This window comes from Prunus dulcis, chromosome 6, assembly GCF_902201215.1.
Source record: "Prunus dulcis chromosome 6, ALMONDv2, whole genome shotgun sequence".
Lineage (NCBI taxonomy): Eukaryota > Viridiplantae > Streptophyta > Magnoliopsida > Rosales > Rosaceae > Prunus > Prunus dulcis.
In genome coordinates, this window is record NC_047655.1 from 13,915,778 (window position 1) to 13,937,222 (window position 21,445).

Consider the following 21,445-nt stretch of genomic DNA (forward strand, 5'->3'; position numbering starts at 1 on the left):
GTTTTAATTTTTTTATCTTCCGGTGAAAGTTTCTCAACGATAATTTTAATCGAGTTATAATTTAAATTAAAGAGCATGAAACATATTTTGCTTAAAGAATTGAACTTTGATGCCTAAGCATTTCCATTATTGATATTTCATTTTTAAACTCAATCTCTACAACAATCAAATCAAATTAAATTACTTTTCCGTTTTGCTTGTCACTTTTATTTTGGTACGTTTAATTATTTCTTTGTGTACATAGATTTGCCTACTTGCTCCTTGAGGATACGATACTTGAACTTCTAAGATTATTACTATGTGTGACTACTTGCACTTGGATAGACGCAATACTGTTAAATGTGTGTTGGATTTGGGAAAAAAAGAATGTTGAATTTGGGAAAAAATTGTTGAATTTGGAGAGGAAAAGAAGAGGTTCGGTGTGCTGCGAATTTTGGGGGATGGGGTGGTGTGTGCCAATCCAATGAGTCAAAGTGGAACTATGAATGCCACGTCATTGTTTAACGGAAAATTTGACAATCAAATTAAAGGAAGTATGAAAGTGATAGTAAAATCAAAATTAGGTATGAGACTAAGACGAAAAAACTTCGTGTAATAAAGTGAAATTTATCTTTAATTTAATTATTAATTAAAAAAAAAGACATTTTATCTCAACAAAAGAAAAAAAAAAATTTAAGGAAGATAGAGACAGATAATAAATGATGCAGGGTGGATAAAGATGCATTTATAGATTTAGGTGAGTATTGGGGCCTACAAGTCTGAAGGAAGCTGTACGACAAAAGAAAAAAAGCTGTACAACGCATCACATAACACGTGGACCAGATTCTCTTGCGGCAGGAAAAAAAGCTGTACAACACATCAATTATTATTATTATTAATTTTTGATAGGAACGCATCAATTATTCATTTTCCTCATACAATATATAAAATGGATTAAATATATATCAAAATCCAAAAATAATAGTGATTTTAATAATAATAGTAACTTAAATGATTGATAAAAGGAGGAGAGAGAAGAAAATATTCGCAGCTTTAGCATTTGTCTGCAACGATTCCATGGCAATCAACATAATGTCTATCTTGGCCTTTTAAGACAACTCAAAAGCCATTCCATAATCGGCAACACCTCAGCTCAGCTCAGCTGCCAGCCTCTCTTCTTTATCTCATAAACTTCAAGTATATCCTCATGTCTTTTCTCTTTCTCAATTCCACTTTTACAATTATTCATATTCTATTATTTTTTAATTGAAAAATAGTTCTTCACATATATTTGTATTGAAAAATAGTTCTTCACATATATTTGTATATACGCATGTTTTTTTCATGTTCATATTCAGTAATTGCCTTCTTAAATTACTCATTCATTGGCATATTAATTCCTTGTGGTTGTTTCTTGAAGCCCAATTATTGAAGATTACTGTGACAGCTTAGAGGCGGTTTCTGTGTTCAGTTTTTCAATTTGGGCTCTGTGTAGAGAAATTCGTTTCTGGGTCTTCTGGGTCGGATCAATTCTGGAATTCGGTTTTGAATACCTGAAGTGCATGCCGTGTTTAAGAGGTTGGGTTTGCATAGGTGAAGGAATTTTGGGGTTTGTAATAAGATCAATTTTTTTTTTTTTTTGGTAGATACTAGTTGTCAAGTTTTAGCTACGATTCTTCTTTGATTGAATTAATTATTTTGGTCTTCTTATTTATCCGGATCTCAATTTGCATTGCAATTTTTTTTTTCCTTATTTATTTATCCGGATTGTACTACTTGGGCTTTTATGAAGTGGGTTTAAATTCTGGTTGTGTGAGCACATTCTGGTTGTATTGTATCTGGGATTGTGGATTTAGAACACCAACTATATTTCACTACTCTTATGGTATGTATCTAGTTGGCTGCTTGATTTGAGTAATGAGGTTTCTCCTAACACTTGTGCTATTTGTTTCAGTTACCCAACACTTGTATCACTAAATTTATATAATTTTTAACACAAGACAATTATTGCATAATTTGTTGGGTTTATAATGGTACAAGTAGTTTCTGGGTTTTGCTTGAGTTAAAATAATGTTCATGTTGGTCTAGATTATCCTTGGCAATCAAATGCGTATGAGACACAAGTTTTCTGATGTGCATTTCAGGACCCATCTTTGAGAGCCCCCACAACTGCAAGTGTCAGAAATTGAATTAATAAATCGAGAATGAATCAACCAAAAATCAAGCGTCGAGTGGGTAAATATGAGGTGGGAAGGACAATTGGTGAGGGAACATTTGCAAAAGTGAAGTTTGCTAGAAATTCTGATACTGGGGAACCTGTAGCTCTCAAGATTATTGACAAAGAGAAGGTTCTCAAACACAAGATGGCTGAACAGGTCCCTTTCACGTTATTCTTAATTGCAGTTCATTCTCTCTCTTCTCCTTATTTTTCTTTAATTTTTGTTTTTATATATAATTAGACATTACATGTGTGATCTAGTTACGGAAGATTCTTTTCAATTCTGCTTTGGCTATGAGTTGTTATTTCTCAGTTGCTGTTTCATTAAAATATGAAAAGATTTTGAGATGTTGTCTTGCAAATAGTTTGCAGGCCTAATTCCACTTGTTGATTGCATTCCTAAGATGATGTACATTTAATTGGTTGAAAATTTTGTACCTGGGAAAGTTTAGAAGGGTTCTTGTTTTTTCTGTTTTCTTTTTGGTTTCTTTTTGTATGCGTATCCTGAACATAATTTAAAATTTTAGCAGAAAGGAGCTAAGAAGTTGACTTCGTAATAAACGTCTAATCGTATATGTTTTGCTTTTTCATACTTTTACAGATTAAACGGGAAATAGCAACAATGAAGCTGATTAAGCATCCAAATGTTGTTCGGTTATTTGAGGTCTCTCTCACTCTCTCTCTCTCCCTCTCTCTCTCTCTCTCTCTCTCTCTCTCTCTCTCTCTCTCTCTATATATATATATATATATATATATATATATTTGTGTGTGTGTGTGTGTGTGTGTGTGTGTGTGAACTTCAACGTGCAACACATGTGGTGTGTGGCTTTCTACATTCACCTTGCAAGTTATCTGAAGTAGGCCTTCTTGTTATATGGATGTCATAAGTTAATGGAGGAATATCACCAACTTGTTTCTGTTTTCTTCAGCCAAAATATGTTACTTCCTTCAATAGGTTCCCAAAGAGATGTTTGCATGTCCTTAAAAAATAAAATCCAACCAAAATTTCTTTTCTTTTTTCTTTTCCAAGGAGCGCATTTTTATTGGAGTTATCCTTCTACCTTACCAAATTTTATGGTATTGGGATAAATCTGAAAGTTCAAAATTGCAATGACTGGTACCTTTCATCAGGAGATGTTAATATTTCACTATTGGGATGATAAACACGACTTTAGTCATGATTTTGTATTGCATATGTTAATCTTTAATAAGTACAGCTTTACTCCCTGGGGAAAACATTGTCAATTCTGTGGATTCCTACCCTCCTCAATGCCAATGTGCAGCAAATAGAAGCCTGGTAGACATCACTGCTGCTATGGAATACGAACACATACAAAATTGCAGGCACTATAAACAATTCTTACCAGATTTTCTCTTCTATTAAGTATCTCCTCACTACTATCAGTTGATGATCCATAGCCACTACAAATTGGCAGGAATATGTGATTAAAAAAGAAGAAGAAAGTGTTCTCTGAAAAAGTTCAATTCCTTCCCTCGCTCTTTCTTCTCATTCTCTGTTTGTGTTGGATTGTTGTAATTTTGTCATACCACCACAATATCTCTAGCCAAATAAAACATAGCAAAAATAGAAAAGTGTGCCGTTTTCAGTAGCAGTGATGATGTGGACCATATGTAGTGTAGAGCTGCTGTGGTGCAAGATTTTGCAATTGGCTGCAGGACTAGGAAGGAAGTTTCTAATAAGGGAAAACCAGCAAAAATTTCACTACATTTTGACCTTAAGTTGATTTCCTTAAGGTGCAGAGTCTATTGATAATTTTCCATATTTTCAGGTAATGGGGAGTAAGACAAAGATATTTATAGTTATGGAGTTCGTTACCGGTGGGGAGCTCTTTGACAAAATTGTGAGTTAATTTTCTGCCAGTTCTGTTCAATTTTTTTTTTTTCATTATCCATTTTATTCAATTTTTTTTTTTCATTATCCATTTTACAAAAATAAATTACATATTGGAGTCCAGAACACAGTTTAACCATTCCCATTTAGCATATTTTCTCTTCAAGGGCCGCTAATTATTTGGTAGAGAGTGCGTATTTTCTGATGGAAAATTCTTTCTATTTGAAGGTAAACAATGGACGGATGAGAGAAGATGAAGCACGGAGATACTTCCAACAGCTTATTAATGCTGTTGATTACTGCCATAGCAGAGGTGTCTATCATAGAGATCTGAAGGTACTTAACCTTTGCAAACAAGTGAATAACAGATATAAATATAAGAGAACGATAAATAATAACCTTTCATTTTCTTGGATTTTCTTGCAGCCAGAAAATTTGCTATTGGATACATATGGGAACCTTAAGGTTTCAGATTTTGGATTGAGTGCACTGTCCCAACAAGTCAGGGTATAAATAATATAATGCCATCTGAATTCACTTTCTTTCATCATTCATCTGTAAATATCATTTGATCCTACTGATGTTAGCTTCTTGTTTGGAGGTTCTATATAAATATATTTAAGTTGTTTTAACTATTTGTAGACACAAGTTTTGAACTCTTTTTGAAATTCTTGAAATTGGTATAACATTTATAAGATTGAAGATATCTGAAATTTAGTCTCTGGCTCACTTAAGACTTTCATGTACACTGTAATCTGTGATGCACATGCGACTATTGTTTTAATTAGGTTGGTGCATTTTTGAAATGGCATGACACATCTTAAAGGTCCAGCATTTATTTTTTACTGTAAAATTGCACTGGCAGGATGACGGCTTGCTTCACACTACATGTGGAACTCCAAATTATGTTGCTCCTGAGGTGTGGATACTTATTCATGCCAAACTTCTTCCACATTATATATCTCTTTCTACACTTTTGATCCTTAATCTTGTGAACGTGTACTGTCTTTGAGTTTAGGTCCTTAATGATAGAGGCTATGATGGGGCAACTGCGGACATGTGGTCATGTGGAGTGATACTCTTTGTATTGCTTGCAGGTTACTTGCCTTTTGATGATTCTAATCTTATGACCCTGTATAAAAAAGTGAGCAATTTACTGATTGTATAGTGCAACCATGTAGTCTTCTTCATCTTCTGTTTATTACTTTCTGTTGCTATGTGTGCAGATCTCAGCAGCTGAATTCACTTGCCCCCCTTGGCTCTCTTTTGGTGCCATGAAGTTAATAGCTCGAATTTTGGATCCCAATCCTATGACTGTAAGTACTTGTGCGCATTCCGTTGATAAGCTCATGGCTTTGGAGCCGATTCTCATATCTGATTAATATAGTGCCACTTTTCGTAATCTCCACCTGGGTAGTGATGGATATTCATGCTAAAAACAAATGGTTTTATGGTTAAAAAAATACAGTTTTATTAAGAGAAAACAAAAAGAAAAGAAATTAGAAGCATGGTCAAGTAGTCCATGAAACACAAAACAACAAAGGAATCATAAAAAGCCAAAGAGGAAACTGTTGGGACCTACTCTTGGATTTCTCCCCTTGGAACCATAAAGGAGTCTTGAGCATGTCCAATACCAGTTGGGTGGTGGGCCCAATAGCTAACCTACCTTGATCCAAACCTTGGAGCAAATAAGGACTCGACTTCTACTTAAAATCCAGCAGTCTCCCCTGTAATTAGCACTATCCCAAATTCTTGACCTGTACAAAAATCCCAATAATAATCCCTAATCCTCAAAAGAACAATCTCCAACAATCTCATTGAGGTCTGAGACACTTTAAACAAATAAAGGTCACCCTAAACATGGACTTATCAGAGCATAGTCTACTTAGTTACAAAACTCAATAAGAAGTTAAAAAACATAAAGGAATGGAAACCCCACGATAGCAACGGGAACTGAGAATGAGAGGAAGTGAATGCCTCCACGTAATTCCAGCTGAACTCAAAATCTACTACCTAGGCAAAACAGAAATAAAGTTTTGGAAACCTTTCCTTCAACGGTCAAGTTTGAACATCCATTCCGATCTCCTATGATTACCAAAATGATTTGAAGGTGCCTAACCAATGTCAGTTGTGAATAAACTGAGGCATTATGCTGTGTGCTTTTCACCCTCCATTGTGTCATCCATTTGTTACATATTTATTTCATAATTTTCCTTTTTTAGTCACAACAGATGGAGACAGAAACTGAGAATACATATATTGAACATTTTTCCTGCGCCGTTTCTGCTTTCCTTTACTATTTTATTGTGGTCATCTTGACCACCTTTGTAATTTATTGACTTTTGCAATAAATCTTGTTTCCTTTTTAAAAAAAATTGTTTTACAAATTGACTTATTTATTTCCCTTTCAATTTCTTAAATTCACGTAAAAACTCATGATAATATGACCTGTTACTTAAAATTCATGATAACATGATATGTTACTTAAAATTCATTTGCATTAACCTGATTTTTGAATATGTTGAGCATGTATAATTGTACCCCAAATTACACTTTGTGCAGCTTTTGAAGTGGCCTCGAGAACTGAGAATTTATCATTGACCAAATTTTTTATGTGGACTTTCCTTAAATGTTCTCTCACCACCAGTCATTTAGTTGGCAATCCTGATTTCCTGTTTTATATGGCAGCGTATCACTATTGCTGAAATTCTTGAAGATGAATGGTTCAAGAAGGATTACAAGTCACTTGTGTTTGAGGAGAAAGAAGATACAAACTTGGATGATGTAGAAGCTGTTTTTAAGGATTCAGAAGTATGTGGAAGGGATTCTATTAATTATGAATAAGATTTTGTCTTTGGGTGGTAGGCATAATAAAAAGTTTCTTGAAAGAAATTGGTGCTATTCTAAAATTTGTCTGATGCATGTTCTTGGTTTCATGACAGGAGCACCATGTGACAGAAAAGAAGGAAGAACAACCAGCAGCTATGAATGCATTTGAGTTAATTTCAATGTCGAAGGGGCTTAACCTGGGGAATTTGTTTGATGTAGAACAGGTTTGCTTGTTGAAGGGCTTGCTGGATTTCTTTAGCTGCATGTGTTGTACATAGTATTATGCCTGTTACACGTTATAAGGAGTCCGATATATGTTGTGAAATTTTCCGTCACTCTCTCCTCAGCATTTTAGGTTTCTTTGGAATCTTGGTGATAAAAGACTTAAAGTTACATAAATTTTTGTAATAGGAAAGATAAGTGTAATTAGTGAAAACTAAAAAACAGTTAAAATAAAACGCATTGTTCTATAAAACACATTGCTTTTTCTGATGTTATCTGCTATTGTTTATCCTTTTGTGTAAAATTAATCTGCAGGAATTTAAGAGAGAAACAAGGTTCACATCCAAATGCCCTGCCAATGAGATAATTCATAAAATTGAAGAAGCTGCAAAGCCTCTTGGTTTTGACGTACATAAAAAAAACTACAAGGTGAGGACATGCAGAATTTGGAATTTTAGGATTTGAGGCATTTTGTGTACTATGTTGGGAAGATAACGAGTTTTATGTATTCTCTCAGCTGAGGCTTGAAAACATGAAAGCTGGAAGAAAGGGAAACCTTAATGTTGCCACAGAGGTACATATCAAGTTGTGTTGATCATGTAACTAGTAAGATAGATCAGTATCAGTTTAGACTTTGTTTTTACATACACTTGCATTGATCAGGTATTTCAAGTGGCACCTTCTCTTCACATGGTTGAGGTGCGAAAAGCCAAAGGGGACACCTTGGAGTTCCACAAGGTACTCTTGCTTCTGTGAACTTTATTTATTATTTGATGTGTATAGTCTCATGATATGTTTATCCAATTTTCTGGGAAAATGCGATATGTAAAATAAGCTTCCTACAAGGATTTATGGTTGTCGTACTTGGGGCATGGTCTGGAACAAGTGCATGTAAGATAGAGGGCCTGGTTTTTGTTAATTGTTTTGGATTTTTTTTGGGGTTGGGGGGTGAGCTAGCTTACTATTAGCCTACTTATCACTACCTTAACATATGTGAAACCAACATATGTGAGCTAGCTTTTTAGTACATTGGAGGTTAGAAGTTGACATACTTGAATGTTAGTTGAATTATTTACCCTTTTTTTCTGCAGTTCTATAAGAACCTCTCTACATGCCTGGAGGATGTTGTTTGGAAGACTGAGGAGGATATGCAAAAAGTGAAGTAAAATCAGCGTTATATTTCAACAAATTTTGCCATGATGGTGTTGAGAATGGGAACAAGAAAGCAAATAATTGGATTGAATGACTTCTTATTGAACAGCAACCTTCGGCTATTATATAGCCTTACATGAACTAACAAACAGCTGAAATACAGCCCACGATTCACACTAACAGAAACGTGGTGATGTGCATAAGGAAAGAGTCAAAAACAGTAAACAAGTCTCCCTACATAATAAGGACTTATGTGAAACAGAAAACAAACCTAAATATCTGAGAATCCTATACTAATAAGGAATCCCAAACCCGTCATTCCCTCCCTTAACCTAACTGCCATCAAGCATTTAGTTTACATCAGCAATTTCACAAACTCCCAACGGACTCCGAAGCTTCTGAAACACATCAACCTTAGTGGTTTGGTCATTACATCTGCCACTTGATCATCACTCCCACAATGAACCAAAGCAATTGAACCCTCCTTTGTAAGATTCCTCAAGAAGTGGTACCTTACATCGATATGTTTGCTGCGACCGTGCATCACAGGATTCTTTGAAAGCTTAATGGTTGAGCTATTATCACACTTGATATGAGTACAGACTTCATAACCATGCCCGAGCTCCTTCAATACCCTTTTCATCCAAATTGCTTGACACTCACACACTACAGCTGCTACAAACTCTGCTTCCGTAGTAGATAGCGTAACAATTGGCTGTTTTTTCGAACTCCATGACACAGCACCAGAACTTGTAAGAACACATAGCCACTTGTACTCTTCCTATCTTCCATGTCTCCTGCATAATCATTATCCGTGAAAGCAAGCAATTTACCATCTCCACCTCTCTTGTAATGGATGCCATAATTCACAGTCCCCTTTAGATATCGAAGAGCTCTCTTCGCAGCTTGTAGATGAAGCTCAATTGGTTTTTCCATATACTTGCTTATGAGGATGGTGACAAACATCATGTCTGGTCTCGTGGCAGTAAGGTACATCAAGCTTCCCACCAATTGCTTGAAGTATGTCTCATCCACAGTGATTCCGTCTTCATCCTTACTGATCTTAAAGCCTGGAATAATCGGACTATTCACCTCATTGCTTTCCAGCATCCCAAATCTTTTCAGAATTTCCAGTGCATACCTTTTTTGACATATAAAGATACCATCTGCTCTTTGAAGTACTTCGATGCCAAGGAAAAATCTCATGCTTCCCAAATCAGACATATCAAATTCTCTTAACATAGAACTCTTGAACTCAGACATCATATCCTCATCATCACCAATAAAAATTAAATCATCAACATAGATACTTACAATGATAATCTTTCCTTCTCTGTTCCTCTTTGTAAACAAAGTTTGCTCACTGTCACACCTCTGGAAGCCTTCATTGATGAATTGTGCTTCGATCCGACTAAACCAAGCTCGTGGAGCTTGTTTTAATCCATACAAAGCCTTGTGTAGCTTGTAGACCAAATGCTCCTTGCCTTTCTTCTCGTAACCTCTTGGTTGCTCAACGTAAACATTTTCACTTAGCTCTCCATGAAGGAATGCTGACTTGACATCCAACTGAAAAATCTTCCAACCATTTTGTGCTGCCAAAGCAATGATCGTTCTCACCGTGTCCATCCTTGCCACTGGTGCAAAGACCTCAGTGTAGTCTATGCCGTGCTTCTGTGAGTAGCCTTTGGCTACTAAGCGTGCCTTATGCTTGTCAATCTCCTCATGCTCATTGTACTTGGTCTTGTAAACCCACTTGACACCGATCTTTTTAGCTCCAGCAGGCAACTCAGTTAATCTCCATGTCTTGTTCTTTTCAATGGACTTGATCTCACTGTCCATAGCTTGTCTCCACTTTACATTCCTCACTGCTTCTTCAAAATGAAAAGGATCTTCAGTTGCCACAACTTGTGCCATGTGTGCCTCATCTTCACTCAAACCTTCTCCACTAACATAATCATTCAAATAAGGAGGAGGACGTCTCACTCTCCCTTCATTCTCATCAGGCCCATTAGGATTTCCTACTTTTCTACCCCGTGCTTCTTCACTGCCCTTACTCTCACTTATTTCCCCTCTATCACCATTGCCATCTTCATCTCCATTTTCACTCACCCTCTATTCACCCTCATTGTTTTCTTCATTCTCTCCCCACTCCAAGTCTAACAAGATTTGCACCTCATAATTCACTCCCCAATCCCACTGTTTTTCTTCCTCAAAAATAACATCTCTACTCACAACAATTTTTCTAGCTATAGGATCAAACAATCTATACCCCTTGGACTCCTCATTAACTCCCAGTAAGACACAAGAAAAACTTTTATTATCCAATTTACCTATTCTTGCATCTAGAATGTGAACATGAGCTAGGCATCCGAAGACCCGAAAATGCTCAACTGAGGGCTTTACTCCACTCCATGCCTCTTGTGGTGTTACATTCTTCACTACCAATGTCGGGCACCTATTCAGAACATAGAAAGTCCAATTCACAGCCTACGGCCAAAATCTTTTCGGAATCTTCTTATCAGACAACACAGAACGGACCACATTCATCACGGTTCGATTTTTCCTCATAGCTACGCCGTTTTGTTGTGGTGTATATGCAGTGGTTAATTGTCTCTTGATTCCACTTTGTTTGCAAAAATCATTGAAGTCATTTGAAGTGAATTCACCCCCTCTATCTGTCCGCAAGCACTTGACAAATAGTCCTTTCTCTTTCTCCACCATCTTTTTGAAAAGCTTGAAGCAATTCAGTGCCTCACACTTTGCTGTCAACAGATATACCCATGATTTATGACTATAATCATCAATAAAACATAATGTGTACCTTTTGCCACTATTGGATATTGGGGAAATAGGCCCGCAAATGTCTGCATGAATGAGCTCTAATGGCTGACTTGCTCTCCACGTACTTATCTTTGGTATGTCATCTCGGTGCTGTTTGCCATTAATGCAATCCGTGCATGTTGTGTTTGAAGCTTGAAACTGAGGAAGTCCATGAACCATCTTCTTGTTTTGCAAGGTTCTCAAACCTTTGTGACTCAAGTGGCCATATCGTCGATGCCAAAGGGAAGAGAGATCTTGAGAGCTTGTATGAAGACATCTTTCTGGCTGAGCATTTGTAGGGACTGGAGTCTGAGCTAGCAGTTTAAACATTCTATTTACACTCATCGCAGTCTAAATAATCAAGCCCTTCATCGGATGATAGATTTTACAGACTCCCCCTTTAATCAATATCGCTAAGCCTCTTTCTTGAAGTTGTCGTATGCTCAAGAGATTATTCTTGAGCTCTGGAACTAAAAATTAAAACAAGTTAAGATTAAGAAAGCAAGCCTGGTATAGTGAAAGCACGTCAAAGACGCTGTCCTAAAGCCTTTGTAGCCTCCCTACGTGCAGGTAATGACGGTCTACAAGACTCCAAGATACGACCCCAATACGCAGGCTTAAGATCCGCTATGAGCACGTTCACAGTCGGATAGAAAACTCCAAGCCACAGAACCGTTGCCCAAAATAATATAGAAAGTATGGAATATGTGAAAGTATGAGAATAGAGAAATCTGATTGTAGTGTATTTGAAATGTGAAGGAGGAGTGGCCTTTTATAGGCATCCAAAACTCGTAACCTCCAAACACATTTAACCATAAAAGTTGGTGGCAATGAATAGAAAATAAAAACTGAAAATTAAACAATTTGTAACTCCTATAATAAATAAAAGAAACCAACCAAAAATTAAAACAGAAAATAAAACGTTTTAAAATTTAAAATCCTTTCAAATAATAACAATCCCCCACAAAGGGTTTTAAAATTTTAAAATTGTAAAATATAAAGAAAATATACATATGGGCAACATAATACTATGCAATAGGTGTAGGTGCCTTCCGGGCTTGAACCTTCACTTAGTGATGATAGTTTCCATTTGAGGAACCTGAGTGTACACAGTATTCAACTCGGTACCTTTGACCAAACTTCAACATATCCCACACATAGTATTGGTTGAGGCTTGGAAGCGGGGTAGCGCTATTTATGGCCATGCGCTAATCTTGATTCTCATGAGAGTTGCTAGAGAATAGCCCAATTCTCACAGTCGCGGCCTCACGACGTCTCTCACTTAGGTGAGTTCTCCAAGAGTACATGTGACCTGCACCCTGCGGGAGATTGCCCGCCTCGAAACTCATTCAGGGATAACTCCCTTCCTAACGTCACATTATATAGCACTGATGTCATAGGGATGAGCATGAGGACATCTCTGGGATGCCTCCACATGATATAAACAGTGCTCAATGAGTCACGCAGTATGGATTGTTTCTACCCATTGAACTTCCTTCATGGGATCGCCAATCACAGAAGTTGGGTTACCTCCCTAGGTGACTCCCTTATGGGCTTAAGCCCATCCCCCTCGACATTTCTAGGACTCTGCTCCTAGAAAGACCTTTAGTCAATTGGTCAGCAATGTTGTTCTCCGACTTCACATACTCTAAAGACACAATGTTCTTACTTAATAGACTCTTCATAGATTTATATCTCACATGTATGTGTCTGTTCATTTTCCTATTTGTGTGAGATTGTTTCACCAAGTCTATTGTAGTCTTGCAGTCACAATGAATAGATAAAGCAGGCAATGGTTTCTCCACCATAGGCATATCCATTAATAAACTCTTAATCCATTCAGCCTCAGTGCAAGTAGTATCCAAAGCTATGAGTTCAGACTCCATAGTACTTCTAGAAATAATTGTTTGCTTCTTCGAATCCCATGAAATTGCAGCTCCACCTAATAAGAAAATGTAACCACTAGTAGACTTCACTTCTTCATTGTCAGTTATCCAATTTGCATCACTATATCCCTCTATTACATTTGGAAATCCTTTATAGCATAGTGAATAATCTATTGTTCCTCTTAGGTACTTGAAAACTCTTTCCAAAGCATTCCAATGTTCCTTGCTTGGATTATGTGTATACCTACTTAACCTTCCAACAGCATAAGCAATGTCTGGTCTAGTCTTATTTGCAATATACAACAAAGAACCTATCATCTGGGAGTACTTCAGCTGAGAAAACGGTTCACCTTGATTTTTCTTTAAATGAACATTGGGATCATAAGGTGTTGGTGTGGGCTTACACTCAAAGTAATTGAACTTCTTCAACATCTTCTCAATAGTACTAGATTGACTTAGAGAGATTCCTTGTGTCGTCTTCTCAATTTTCATTCCTAAGATTACATTTGCTTCTCCCATATCTTTCATGTCAAAATTCCTAGATAAGTATGACTTCACATTATTCACAATCTCTAAATTCGTCCCAAAGATCAAAATGTCATCAACATATAGGCACAAGATTACGTGTTCTCCATTATTCTCTTTATAGTAAACGCATTTATCATGACCATTAAACTTAAAATCATAATCTAGAATCACCTTGTCAAATTTCTCATGCCATTGCTTAGGAGCTTGCTTTAAGCCATATAAAGATTTAACCAACTTGCACACCTTGTGTTCTTGGCCCTTAACTATGAATCCTTCGGGTTGCTCCATATAGATCTCTTCATCTAAGTCTCCATTTAGAAACGCTGTCTTCACATCCATTTGATGAATCACTAAATTATGCACAGATGCTAAAGCTATCAAGGTCCTTATGGTGGTAATCCTAGAAACAGGTGAGTAAGTATCAAAATAATCTATCCCTTTCTTTTGTGTAAAACCCTTAGCTACCAATCTCGCTTTGTTCTTATCAATACTTCCATCAGGTTTCAACTTTTTCCTAAACACCCACTTGCACCCTATCGCTTTATTTCCAGCAGGCAAATTCGTTAACATCCATGTGTTATTTTGAATTATAGATTGAAACTCATCATTTATAGCCTCTTTCCAGAATGGTGCATCCACAGACATAACGGCTTCCTTATAAGTTGTGGGATCTCCTTCTACTAGAAAGGTATAGAAATCATCTCCAAAGTTCTTCTCAATTCTCGCCCTTTTGCTTCTTCTAAGTTCTTGAGATTCTAAATTTTCAATCGTAGTTGAGCTAGAAGGCTTTTCACTTATTTGTACTTCCTTAGAAATTCTTGTCTTGTACGGAAAAATATCTTCAAAGAATGTAGCATCTCTTGCTTCCATAATTGTGTTGTTTGCAACCTCCTTTACTTCAGAGTTAATCACCAGGAATCTATTGGCACTACTATTTTTCGCATAACCGAGGAAAACTGCGTCTATAGTCTTAGGACCTATTTTCTTTCTCTTTGGATCGGGTATGAGTACCTTAGCTAAACTCCCCCACACTTTTAGGATTCTAAGGTTAGGTGATCTTCTTTTCCATAACTCATAAGGAGTTTTCTCATTATCCTTCAATGTTATCCTATTAAGTATGAAACAAGCAGTTAACATTGCTTCCCCCCACAAATTTTCAGGTAGTCCACTACGAAGAAGCATAGAGTTTACCATATCCATCAGGGTTCTATTTTTCCTTTCAGCCACTCCATTAGATTGGGGTGAATATGGTGGAGTAACTTCATGTATAATTCCATGTTCTTCACAAAACACTCCAAGCTCATTTGAGGTATACTCTCCGCCTCTGTCAGATCTAAGTCTTTTAATCTTTTTCTCCAATTGGTTTTCTACCTCATTTTTATAAATCTTGAGTTTATTAAACACCTCATCTTTTGTCTTAATAAGACAAATATGACAATACCTAGAGAAGTCATCAATAAAAGTCACAAAGTACTTGTTTCCACCTCTAGTAGGAGACCTATTTGAATCACACACATCACTATGTATGAGCTCTAAGATTTGGGTGTTTCTCTCTACAAGTTTGAAAGAATTCCTAGTTTGTTTGGCTTGAACACACACTTCACATTTATGCTTAAGGTCTATGTTAGACTTAGGGATTAGCTCAAGATCCATTAACGTTTTGATTTTGCTCAAACTTACATGTCCTAACCTTCCATGCCATACATTACAAGATTCAACGTTAAAAACTTGAGGAGAAATTTTATTATCTTCAAAAACTACATTTATTTTGAACAATCCATCACAAACATATCCTTTTCCAATAAAGACATCGTTTCTAGTAATAACAATCCTATTCGACTCCATTACAATTTTGTATCCTTGTTTTACTAAGGACGATCCACTGATAAGGTTTCTTCTCACTGCAAGAACATGTCGCACATCCTTGAGAGTTAGAGTCTTCCCAGATGTCATCTTCAATTCCACTTCTCCTATTCCACGTACTTGTGCGACGGTGTCATTTCCTAGTGTTACACTTCCTCCACTTGAGTTCTGGTAATTTTTGAAAAACCGTTTGTCAAAACACACATGTACGTTTGCCCCAGAATCTAACCACCAATCACTATTACTTAAATATGCTACATTAACTAGAGGCTTAAAACTATACCTTAGATTGGGTTCATCTTGATCATCTTGATCCACCAACACATTCACTTGGGCTTTAGGACCACTTTGTCCTTTGTTCCACTTAGGCTTGGGCTTGTAGGGCTCGGTCTTCTTGTAATGACAGTCTTTGGCCCAATGATTTGTTCTTCCACAAACGAAGCATGGTTGATCCCTATTGCCATTGGAATTGTTATGGGGTCTATTATGCTGGCGATTTTGGTTTCAGTTGATTTGATTATGGTTGGGTTGGCTATTTCTGTTTGTCCTCTTGAAAGATTTCCTTCTAGATTGGAAACGATTCCTATTGTTTGAACTTTCCACTAGGTTCACATTTGTCTTTTCTTCCTTAGGCTTGTTACTTGATTTATGTTTCTCTTCAATCCTAAGGGAGTTTAAAACTTGGGTTAAGGTTAAAACTCCTTGTTTGTGCCTAAGCGTTTTTGCAAAGTTTAACCAACTTGGGGGTAATTTATCTATGAGACAAGAGACTTTAAACTCTTCACTAAACTTAGTACCCTTAAGTTCTATTTTCCTTAAAAAATCTTGGTACTCATGAATTTGTTCACTTACAGTTTTATTCTCAACCATCATATAGTTATTAAAGTTTGAGATTGTAAAACGATCTATTCCCGCATCTTCTATCCCATATTCAGCTTCTAATTCATCCCACAAAGTTTTTGCATTTTTAGTATCTTGATAAACATCATACAGATCATTAGAGAGAGCACTAAGGATTCTATTATGGCAATGATATTCTAATTCTTCTTTGGTCATCTTCTCCTTAGTTTTAGAAGTGGTTTCAGTAGTTTTATCAGGTGTGGTTTGATCTTCTAGGGCAGAAACTAACCCTAAAACAGTTAACCAATATTTAAGTTGTCTTTGCCACCTCTTAAAATTTGTCCCATTAAATTTTCCTGGTTTAACATTATTGGTTTCTACACTATCCATTTCAATTCCAATAAACAGTAATGAAGCAACAAAATCTGAAATTTAAATATAATAGAAATTAAGATTGAATATTAATCAAACAGTTGGTGGACAAACAATAACTTAAAGAAACAAACGTGCCAAATTTATGACAAAATATCTAACTTTAATTTTGTCTTAAAACAACGGTTACAAAATCTGATGCACTTAATTAATTTTTAAATTTGTTTGGGGTTGGTAACCAAAGCGTGTGAGCAATCAAAACACAAGAAAAACTGAAACGAGTAACTAAAACTTTCCAACAGTGGTACTTAAGGTTTTGAATAATAACTTTAATAAGTTTTTTTTAAAAACAAAGGTGCAAACCAATTAGGTTAGAGGTTTAATATTGGTAAAAAGGTTTTCTTTAAAGTTGGACTTTAAAGCTTTGACTATGAAAATGTGTTGCTGACCCCCTTTTTTTAAAATGAAAAACCTTAACTTTGGACTTTAAAGCTATAGTTTTGAAAACTGTATAGACAAGCAATAATAGGAAAACACAGCTAATGAAGACAGAGAGTGTTTACGATTTGGAGAAACTTATAGCAACAACAAATACAGTAAGAATAATTTTAACATACAAAGGCTTTAGATTGTTACTAAAAATTGTGGTTTTTTCCTTTTTATAAAATTCTTATTCAAAACTTTTAGATATAAATAATATACAAAATAAATATTAAACAGTAAAGTAAAATAAAGAGCCAAGTAAACAAATAAATAAAACAAGTTAAGATTAAGAAAGCAAGCCTGGTATAGTGAAAGCACGTCAAAGACGCTGTCCTAAAGCCTTTGTAGCCTCCCTACGTGCAGGTAATGACGGTCTACAAGACTCCAAGATACGACCCCAATACGCAGGCTTAAGATCCGCTATGAGCACGTTCACAGTCGGATAGAAAACTCCAAGCCACAGAACCGTTGCCCAAAAATAATATAGAAAGTATGGAATATGTGAAAGTATGAGAATAGAGAAATCTGATTGTAGTCTATTTGAAATGTGAAGGAGGAGTGGCCTTTTATAGGCATTCAAAACTCGTAACCTCCAAACACATTTAACCATAAAAGTTGGTGGCAATGAATAGAAAATAAAAACTGAAAATTAAACAATTTGTAACTCTTATAATAAATAAAAGAAACTAGCCAAAAATTAAAACAGAAAATAAAACGTTTTAAAATTTAAAATCCTTTCAAATAATAACATAGTACACTTCATGGACAACATGGTTAACTCCATTCAATAGCAGCTTCACATTTCCCTTTCCAACCACATTTATCCTACTATTGTTTCCCAATTTAACTGAATGTAGAAAGCTCTCATCTAGATTGGTGAACATACCTCGATTTCCACACGTATGATTGGAACACCCCGAGTCAAGGAACCATGCATCATTCCGTTTCACCTCATGTGATTCAACATATGACATCAAAAGCATCTCATCCTCTTCATTCACTTCTGTGTAATTGGCCTCCTTATCCCACTTTGGACACTCATATTGGAAATGTCCAAGATTGTGACACTTGAAGCATTCCACCTTAGCTCTGTTGAATGCCTGACCTCCTCTTTCACGACCTCTTCCTCTGTAATTGCCGTTCGGCAATGGCCTTGCCGAACGGCAAGACCCACGAAAATATAATAGAATCGAACAAAAACTCACCGTGAGCTGCCCTTGCCGAAGCTGCTGCCCACCAATGGCCGAAGCCTTGCTCACCACAACTGCTGAACGGCAAGGGCCTTCCAAACCCAATCGAGTGCTGTTTTCGTACCTCACCTCAGCTGCCGAAGCAAACACTAGAAGCCGCAGCACCAGCTGCCCTGCCGAAGCAACCTACTGCCCTGCAGAAGCACTAGCTGCTCAGCCACCTGCTGCGACGCCTTGCCGAAGCTGCTGACCCTGCCCAGCTGCCACGCCAAAAACACTAGCTGCCGAAGCAACCTGCCCCAGCTGCTCAGCTCCCTTTGCCGAAGCCTGTCCACACCAGCCCGTGCTCTCACTACAAGACAGCACCCACTCCACCCTTGCCGATCGGCAAGTGATCAGCCAAACCTCCTAGGACAGCACTCCAACACCCCCAGCTGCCTCCAACTCTTCTTGCCTACCGAACGGCACAGTCCAAGACCTTTGAGAACCGTAAGCTGCCTCAACCTTAGCTCCAAATTGCCATTCGGCACTCCAGCTCAATTCCAGCTTCAAATTGCCGTTCAGAACCAAGACAAGACCTGACCTTACTCAAAATCTGCCGAAGCACCTTGCTCTAATACACAGCCATATTGCCGAACGGCACTAGCTAAACCCCAAAACCTTCCCCTCCTCTCAAATCCAAACCCTAGCCCAACCACTTACCTAAGCCCAGCTTGGGCCCAAGTCCAACCACTTGCCGAAGGCCTAAATCCAAAGTGGCCTTCACGATTCGAAAAAAAATTATTATGTATGTGTGGCTAGACCCTTGCCGAACGGCAAGGGCCAGGGAGGTTTTGTGGGAGAATGCTAAAATTTTCAAGCCATTCCAAAAAAAAAAAAAAAAAAGAGCTGGACCCTTGCCGAACGGCAAGGGCCATGGAACAATTTTGTGGAGTCTTCAATTCCCAAATGGCCCGGCCATTCAAAAAAAAAAAAAGAGGGCTAGACCCTTGCCGAACGGCAAGGGCCATAAAAAAAATTTTGGAGAGTCGAAAATTTTCAAAATGACCTAGCTCCCTTGAAGACCTAGCTCCCGAGCTCAAAACAAAAATAGCTAGACCCTTGCCGAACGGCAAGGGCCATGGACAAATCATGGAAGAATTCGTTCCTCTCCAACATTTCAACGGACCCGGCTCCTTTGAAGGCCTGGCTCCCCTACGGACCCCAGCTCCCATCTTATCTGCAACATGCCCAGATACCTAGGTACCCAGCTACCATGTGTTGACACAACTCCTAGCTTGCCAACTTGGGGGACTAGGGAGTGCCCTACGACTCCCAACGAAGCTGGAATGCTCGGTTACAATTACAAAACTCACAAGTTCCCAACCCAGAAGTTACTTCTCGACCGCGAACTTGGGGGACTACTGTTTACACCATAATGAACCAAGCAGTCCCAGCATCAAAGCGACTAGCACCAAGGCAACCACGCCTTCTCCCATGCCGAAGGAAGACACACTTCCGAGGTGCCAGACACCTGCCGAAGCTCCCAAATGCCAAACCTAATCTCCAGGACACGTGTCGCCACCACAATGGCTTGCACAAAGTCCCACATTGGAACTTTGTGCAAAGCTCCCACTTTCACCTCCCTATAAATAGGGAACAGTACCCAGGTAAAACGAAGAACCATTCTCCTACTTTTACTGTTACTCTGCCAGAATTACTACTCGTAACTGACTTAGGCATCGGAGAGCCTTCGGCCGGCACCACACCGGTGTCCGAAGCTTAACGACTGCTTCTCCTCTTTTTACCTTCTACAGGTCTCTCACCAATCCATTTCACCAAGGGCCTCAGCCCTCTTCCTTGCTAAAGACTCATCACACCTAATCCCTAAGTTGGACTCAATATTGGCCGGGCCATTTTGAGCATCAACAGAGGTCGTGCTCTTGTCTTCGGCTCTTCATAACCGGTTTCAATCAGACTCCAAAACTCTTTGCTTCGAAGAAAATTTTCCATAAGCATGCTCCAATGGTCATAATGACCATCAAAACGTGAAATGGATGGTTGCACAAAATTTCCTTCGGAGGTCATCTTCTTCTCTCTCTCCGTGTGTTTGGAAATCACTCAAAAGTTGCAGCTTCTTTTCTCAGGCCCAATGGGAGCTCTGACACCAGTTTGTTGAGAATGGGAACAAGAAAGCAAATAATTGGATTGAATGACTTCTTATTGAACAGCAACCTTTGGCTATTATATAGCCTTACATGAACTAACAAACAGCTGAAATACAGCCCACGATTCACACTAACAGAAACGTGGTAACTTGCATAAGGAAAGAGTCAAAAATAGTAAACAAGTCTTCCTACATAATAGGAACTTATTTGAAACAGAAAACAAACCTAAATATCTGAGAATCCTATACTAATAAGGAATCCCAAACCCATCAGATGGTACATCGCCAGTAATGTTGGTGCTTTATGTCAACATTCTTTCTTTTGTTTTTCTTTTTTCTTGAGGGGCATTTTCTACCCCCCATTCGATAGATTTAGACAGACATCCATTGACCTTATGGTTTCTGTGCTATTAATGTCGGAAAGCATAGAAAATATACTTAGAGCTGCAAATATGTGAGATGGATGTTGATAGTTTCTCTGCTGCTTGAGGGTGTAGATTAGAAGACATTATGTACACTTCATTACTATCTATTGGCAATACAGTATGACTTTAGATGCAGGCTTAGCAGCAGAGCAAGATGATAATATCTGCAGCGAAGCACACCCTACTTCTTAAAAGCCCATGATAGGACCGTCAACGTTCCAATATTGGACAAATGCTCTCATCACGTTCTCCTATGTGTGGCATCACTCAAACGTAACACGTGGATAAACACACATGTTGCAAGCTTAACAAGTGGACATATGTTGGAACTACGTAAAAATCAATTCCGTGGCACTATGTTTTTGACACAAATTTTTACAAAAATTTCACACCTTTAAATTAACCCGCTATCAATGGAGGAGATTAAATCTAAACTAATTCTTTCTTTTTTAAATTATTATAAACTGAAATTAATTTGAATTAAACTCACCACTCTATTTTCTCACTTCATTTATATTTTCACATTCTCCTATAAGAAAATTGCAATTGTGAGATGAAAAAATCATTTATTTCCCACCATGCCTTTTCGGGGAAATTTTTTTCCTTCCCCGTTGTCCTTCTCTTCTTTCGTCTACAACCC

At 37.6% G+C, this 21,445-nt stretch overlaps 1 protein-coding gene across 1 annotated transcript; it reads left to right on the forward strand.

Annotated features, from left to right (window-relative positions):
- The first annotated feature begins 1,027 nt into the window (after positions 1-1,027).
- On the forward strand, positions 1,028-20,940 carry LOC117631362 (CBL-interacting serine/threonine-protein kinase 3). The gene is made up of 16 exons (XM_034364473.1): positions 1,028-1,176; positions 2,124-2,354; positions 2,799-2,861; positions 3,988-4,059; positions 4,278-4,385; positions 4,476-4,556; positions 4,915-4,968; positions 5,068-5,193; positions 5,276-5,365; positions 6,738-6,860; positions 6,992-7,102; positions 7,416-7,529; positions 7,618-7,674; positions 7,764-7,838; positions 8,192-8,302; positions 20,658-20,940. The coding sequence occupies exons 2-15, from the start codon at positions 2,184-2,186 to the stop codon at positions 8,264-8,266; spliced, it is 1,320 nt and encodes a 439-aa protein (XP_034220364.1). The 5' UTR covers positions 1,028-1,176; positions 2,124-2,183; the 3' UTR covers positions 8,267-8,302; positions 20,658-20,940.
- The last annotated feature ends 505 nt before the right edge of the window (positions 20,941-21,445 follow it).

What these genes read in the sequence shown, in the direction of transcription:
- LOC117631362 (XM_034364473.1), top strand. Translation starts at nt 2,184, where the DNA reads ATGAATCAACCAAAAATCAAGCGTCGAGTGGGTAAATATGAGGTGGGA. An exon ending in TCTATCATAGAGATCTGAAG is followed by an intron (nt 4,386 to 4,475) that starts GTACTTAACCTT and finishes ATTTTCTTGCAG; the next exon opens with CCAGAAAATTTGCTATTGGA. An exon ending in CACTGTCCCAACAAGTCAGG is followed by an intron (nt 4,557 to 4,914) that starts GTATAAATAATA and finishes TTGCACTGGCAG; the next exon opens with GATGACGGCTTGCTTCACAC.